Source organism: Apium graveolens, chromosome 7 (assembly GCF_009905375.1).
Source record: "Apium graveolens cultivar Ventura chromosome 7, ASM990537v1, whole genome shotgun sequence".
Lineage (NCBI taxonomy): Eukaryota > Viridiplantae > Streptophyta > Magnoliopsida > Apiales > Apiaceae > Apium > Apium graveolens.
This window is the reverse complement of record NC_133653.1, coordinates 259377741-259384571: the sequence shown is the minus strand read 5'-3', so window position 1 is coordinate 259384571 and position 6831 is coordinate 259377741. Positions and strand designations below refer to the sequence as shown.

Sequence of the window (6831 nt, the reverse complement as noted above, 5' to 3'; positions counted from 1 at the left end):
GTCGAAAAACCGGAAGGGAGAGAAAAGGAACAAAAGTAAGAAATAAACATGGCACAAATCAAGGATGACGAGCTAGCACTCTTATTGGCCAAACACAGTAAACAAGGGGAAGAAATGGTGTTGCTAAATGAAGAAAAGGTTGTACCAAAACTTGTGCACGATGGTGAACGTGCTGATTCAAACCTGTGGTATTTGGATAATAGTGCGAGTAATCAAGTGACAGGATTACGATCAAAGTTTAGAGAACTTGACGAGGGAGTAACTGGGCAAGTGAGGTTTGGAAATGGCTCACCAGTTGAAATAAAGGGGAAAAGCCATGTGGTCTTTGCATGCAAAAATGGGGAAGAACACACCGTCGAAGAGGTAAATTATATCCATTTGCTTTGCAATAACATAATTAGTCTTGGAGAATTGTCTGAAGTTGGAAACAAAGTCGTCTTAAATGGTGAGTACTTGTGGGTGTTTGAAAATCAAGAAAACGACTTATGAAGGTGAAAAGATCCCCTAAATAGATTTTATAAAATAACTATAGAAACCAGTAAGCCTGCATTGTTAATCTCTAAGACAGATGAATTACCTTGGTTATGGCATTCACTGGCCACATGAATTTTCAAGCTTTGACACTTATGCATTCTACACAAATGGTGCATGGGTTGCCGAAGTTTGAGAATCCAAAGGACTATGTGCACAGATTGTTCGATGTCCAAACAGGTCAGAAAATCGTTCCCATCTCAAGCAAATTTCTGTGCGAAACAAGTGCTGAATTGGTTCATGGTGATCTTTGTGGTCCGATATCTCCCGCAACAACTGGTGGCAACAGGTATTTTCTTCTTTTGGTGGACGATTTCAGTCGAATAATGTGGTCATATACTCTAAAAAGTAAGGATGAAGCCCTTAATGCATTTAAGAAGTTCAAAGCACATGTTGAAAATGGAACAGACAAGCGAGTAAAGACTCTCAGAACTGATCGTGTAGTAAAATTTTGTTCTCAAGATTTTACAACATTATGTGAGGAAAGCGGAATAGAAAGACACTACAAGCTCCCTACTCTCCACAACAGAATGGGGTGATGGAACGAAGAAATAGGACAGTGGTTGCAATGGCTAGAAGTATGATGAAATAAATGAATCTACCTTTGACGTTATGGGGAGAAGCTGTGAGACACTCCATGTATATTCTCGACAGGTTACCCACGCGATCTCTAACTGGAAGGACTCTATATGAGGCATGGAAAGGAGATAAACCAAACATAGGCCATGTACGTGTCCTTTGGATTTATGGCTTATATGAAAATCCCAGGGGTACACACTAAGAAGTTGGATGACAGGAACAAACCAGTGATACATCTTGGAAATGAACCACGAACAAAGGCAATGAACCAGGAACAAAGGCATATCGCTTGCTTGATCCTCAAAGCAATAAGATATTTGTAAACAGGGATGTGGCGTTCGAGGAAAGGAAAACATGGCCATGGGATCAGCATAGAGAGGAAAATCGTGATCAACAGACCACGTTTGTTGTAGTTGGCCCTGATGTCAGAATAGTGAAGAAACTGTTATTCAAAGGGGGAGAAGAAAGCTTTCAATCACAACAAACGAGTATGGAGTCTGAAAATGAAGCAGTGACTCCATCGACAAAAGGGAGCATGCCCATGACACCACAGATGTCAGTAAACATAGACCATTCAGAGTCTACAAGCTCGGACAGTAGCAGTAAACCGCGACGTTACAAATCTCTTGCTGATATTTAAAATGAGACATAGGAAATTAAGCTCGATGATGAGCTTCTATTGATGGGAATTGATGAGCTAATGAGTTATAGCAATGCTGAGCGAAATGGAGTCTATTGAGCAGAATAAGACATGGACACTGACAGAATTAACGGCTTATCGCAAGGTAATAGGCCTGAAATGGATATACAAGCTGAAGAGGAATGCTAATGGGGAAAAATCGATCTGCCAAGATGCTCAACCTATTGCTGATTACGAGTCACGGGAGCAGTCTGCCAAAATGCTTAAAACACACATAAGAAACCAAATTTTCAAGCTCAAATGATACAGGGCCGAGGCTTCCTTAGTGCCATTCATAACAGCCGGGTAATGCAGTGATACAGACCAGGGTAAAGATATAGATTATGCTAACCAAAAATAATATACAACCAAAATGGTTCGATCTTCTTTGCATAATATAAAAATAGGGATGTGAAAATGAATCTGATAGACAAGAAATTTAGGTATTTAGGTTAGGAATTTAGGATCCCTCATCCCTGGCTGTTAGTGAATTACAACTCACGAGTGTGTATAAGTATATCTAATATTTTTAATTAATGTGTACTGACTGTATAGTCTGTATCCAATTATCTATAATATATTATATATAAAATATATTTCAAAAATATATATTTATACTATTCGGTTAATTCAGTTAAAACCGAATTAATAATTTGAAAAATGGAACCAAACCGATTTATTTCGGTTAAAACCGAAAAACTGAAATAACAGAAATTTTCAAAAATAAATGTCCAAATCCGAGTGTACATGTCAAATTGTTGAGTGTCCAACACGGGTACTTGAAGGTAAGATGAAGAGTCCGAGTAATATACATAATCCTGTTGGCTGTAATTACAGAGATTGAAATACAAGATTTGAAAAAGTTCATATCGTAAAGAAAAAAATATTCATTCCTATACTGCAGTTCATAAATGTTAGGACACATTAAATATAAGCCAGCTAGGAATATTAATCTGGAGTTCTGGATATGTATGTTCATCCTTGTACTATGATTCATAAACGTTAAGACACAACTTATAAGAACCAGCCGGGAAGATCATATTAAAAGTGATTAGGAGTTTTTGGATGGTGAATGTTACTAGTGATTCATACATTACCTTGACTTGGAAAGTAACACTATCTCACATGAAATTATATAAACAGATAAAAGAAAGCAATTCAATTGTAATAGAATAAAAAAGCTCGGTGCACAAACCAAATTTCTGCTTTATTTGGATTATGTACCCTAATTCACATCCAGTTATATATGTATATATAAAAATTATTGATAACTAACACAGAAGACCAAGATGGTTGAATGGCCACCATAAAATAGATTGAGTTAATTTATACAATGATTACTGTAGGAAATATGAAGAATACTTATGCATCAGAATATCTTTTTGATGAACTAGATTGCAAGTAGGATGAATCATTGTTAGCAGTACGCTTGTATTCGCAGGATAAAAACTGAAGCCTGTCAACCTGGAAAGGATAAAATTGAGTTTCCTTTTTTTATTTTATATATATGGTGCACTCATAAAACAATATACTTTGAGGCATGATGTGATTAAGTACGGTCAGTGTATCACCTGAGGTAGCAAGGTATTTCCAGATATAAATTGCTCAATATTACGAATACAAAAGTCCCATGACGATATCTAGCATATTAAATTGTAAAAGTATTAGCCTGAATGCAGCAAATTCTTGCCACAAATTATATTGCCATCAGATTTGTAAGCCTAACCTTAAGATCTGGAGTAAAAACAACGCAAATCTGACCATCGTGAACTACATGTAAATTTTGATAGACAGCCTCCACCGTTGCATTATAGGAATGAACAATGATTTCACCCGACAATGTCTGGTGTTCGCTAGGCATATCAAAGTTGAGAAACTCTTTCAGGATACCAGTTTCAAAACCAATTTTGGATACTGCAGGCAGCGTTTCAGCTATAACTTCCGAAAGTACACGAAAGAAAAATTACATAGCTCGGAAAAAAATGAGCTAAGTTTTATAGTAATTTGTAAAGAAGAATTGTGACTCGCCCTTTGCTCGCAGCTTTGGGAACACGTTTCCTTCATTTACCAACATGCTGACTGTCTCCTTATTCTCGATTTCAGCCACCAACAAGGCCGGCTCATCTCCTTGAATTTGTGACAGGTTTACCTCCTTACCCATCTCTTTGTCACGACGGGGTTTCCTGCACTCTGCAGCGAAATGCCCAAGTCCCTGGAAATTGAAGTAACGTACTTTGCTCCTGTCACATATCCCACGAGCTGGTTCCTTGCCCTTGTACTCGTTCCCTCCTTTGTTGTTTCATTTCTTCCATTCTTCAGGAGTCAACAGTACTTTACCCTCTTGGTTTTCTCTTTGCTTCCATTCCTCTTCAGTAAACAGAAGTTGTCCTTGGCCTGCCCCTATGTCTGTTTGGCCTCGAACACGTTCCTCATGGGCCTTTAACGAGCCCACCACCTCTTCTACTGACATCTCTTCTAATTTTCCAAATTGCTCGATCGCTGACATCTCTTAGAAGCTTCTTAACCACATAACTTTCTTCCATCGTCTCACCTAGTGCCCTTATGTTTCTTACCAGACCGTGTAATTTCAAATAGAAATCATCTAGCGACTCATTTTCCTTCATGCTCGGGGCTTTGAATTCACCCTTTAGTGTCTGAGACTTTGATGCCTTTACCTTGTCAGCTCCCAAGCTCATTATTTTGATGGTGTTCCAAGCATCTTTCGACTTTTTCTTCTCAGCCAAAGCGAGTAAAATCTCCTTTGGAATGCCTTGGTATATGACAGCCAAAGCCTTCTTGTCCATTTTATCATCGATCACAGCCTTCTCTCCCTTTGGTTCGATCGCCTCTCACACCCCGTATGCTTGCATAAATACTCTCATTTTGAGAGACCACGCAGCATAGTTAGTCTTTGTAAGAATTGGATAACTCACACCAAACGAAGTCTCCTTAGGTTTGTTGGTTTTCATGGCGAATTGCTGAGCACATCTTCTAGCTGATCGCTGAAGCTCTGATACCAGATGTAGCACTAATGTCAACACACACACACACTTTGTTTTTGTTGCTTGGAAGAATGTTTTCTCACGTTAAGTTCTTCAATAACAGTTAAAAAGCATAATTATAGAAATTATATCAACTACTGCTACAAAATAGGAACAAACTCTTATCTTGAATGCACTTCCTTATTTTTCTCTACCACCTCTAATAACTATCCTGACTAAATCAAATCAACTATATTATAGCTACATAACAGCTATAATTATTTCTAAATAATGTTTAGATTAAAAACAATTATCTAACACATTCCCCCCTAATCTAAACATTCACATGACTACGTCTTCACCTTACTTTCTTCTGCTGCAATGTCACAGAGTCCAATCTGCTCTTGCATGATCTCGAACTTGACACGTCCGAGTGCCTTCGTTAGAATGTCTGCCTTTTGCTTCTGTGTGCCAACGTACTGAACAACTAGCTCCCCATGCTCGATGCACTCCCAGATAAAATGAAACCTCACGTCTATATGCTTACTCCTCCCATGCAGAACAGGATTTTTCATCAGCTCTATTGCAGACTTATTATCAATGTATAATATGACTGACCCAACCTGTTGTCTCAATACCTTCCTTAACAGACCTCGTAACCAAATGCTCTGACATGCTACCAGCGTAGCCGCCATGTATTCAGCTTCACACGATGATAATGCAATCACCATTTGTTTTTGTGATGTCCATGATATCAAATTCCCATTTAGATAGAAGCACATTCCTCCCGTGCTTCTCCTGTCAACCACATCCCCAGCCATGTCAGTGTCTATATAACCAGATAGTGCATTTCTGTAGCTATTACATGTATATCTCAGGCCATAGCTTATCGTTCCTTTTATATACCTCAGTATTTGCTTCACCGCTTGTTTATGTTTGACTGTTGGCTGCTCCATAAATCTGCTAACGACACCCACAACATAAGTTATATCAGGAAGAGAATGGGTTAAATACCTTAAACACCCAACAATGCATCGATATTCAGTAGCATTCACCAGTTCTCTGCCTTCATCCTTGTCCAACTGAAGTTTCTGATCCATGGGACATCTTGTCAAATTATAACTCACCATCCCAATTTTCTGAAGGATTCATTTTGCATATGCAGCCCGCTTCAACGTAATACCTGAGCAACTCTGACTGACTTCAATTCCCAAGTAATACGATAATAAACCCAAGTCACTCATTTCAAACTGTTGATTCATTTCCCTCTTGAACTCATCAACCTCTGTTAAGTTAGCACCTGTTATTATCAGATCGTCCACATACACGCCTACTATTAGTAAACTCTCCTTTTTATACCTCGTGTACACAGCCTGTTCGTGTTGGCACTTTACAAACCCCAATTTTGTTAAGCACTTGTCCAGCCTTGCATTTCATGCCCTTGGGGCCTGTCGTAGCCCGTACAACGCCTTCAACAGTCGATACACTTTATATTCCTGTCCTTTTTTAACAAACCCTTCCGGCTGAGTAACGTACACTTCATCAAGTAATTATCCATTTAAAAATGCATACTTTACGTCAAGGTGGTGCACCTGCCATCCTTCTTTTGCTGCCAGAGCTAGTAACAGCCTTATGGTGTCCAACCTTGCTACAGGAGCGAACACTTCGTTATAATCTATTCCTTTTCTCTGCACATATCCCTTGGCCACAAGTCTGGCTTTATGCTTTACTACATTTCCTTCTGTGTCTTTCTTTAGTTTATAGACCCATTTTAGCCCCACAGGTTTATGCCCAGCTGGTAAATCGGTAAGCTCCCAGGTATTATTCTTTTCAATCATTTCAACTTCGGTTTTCATGGCCTCCACCCACTCCTGCTCACTCACTGCTTCACTGTAATGTGTGGGCTCTTCTACCTTTAGTAACATGACCTCGTCAATCATTTCTATCATCTCAGTTTCGTTGTATATTTCATGTAATGGCCTGTATCGTCGTGGTTCGCTGCTCTCAGCACTCGATATATCTGTGTTTTTTGTGAACTCACCCTCTGTTGTGTCACGAGGT

General features: G+C 39.0%; 2 protein-coding genes across 2 annotated transcripts; one reads left to right on the top strand and one right to left on the bottom strand.

The window, feature by feature from the left end:
- Nucleotides 1-48: 48 nt before the first annotated feature.
- LOC141674762 (uncharacterized) lies at nt 49-489 on the top strand. The gene has a single exon (XM_074481461.1). It carries the CDS (start codon nt 49-51, stop codon nt 487-489), a length of 441 nt encoding a protein of 146 aa, XP_074337562.1.
- A 4631-nt stretch (nt 490-5120) lies between these two features.
- LOC141674761 (secreted RxLR effector protein 161-like) lies at nt 5121-5870 on the bottom strand. The gene has a single exon (XM_074481460.1). It carries the CDS (start codon nt 5868-5870, stop codon nt 5121-5123), a length of 750 nt encoding a protein of 249 aa, XP_074337561.1.
- Between the last annotated feature and the right edge of the window lie 961 nt (nt 5871-6831).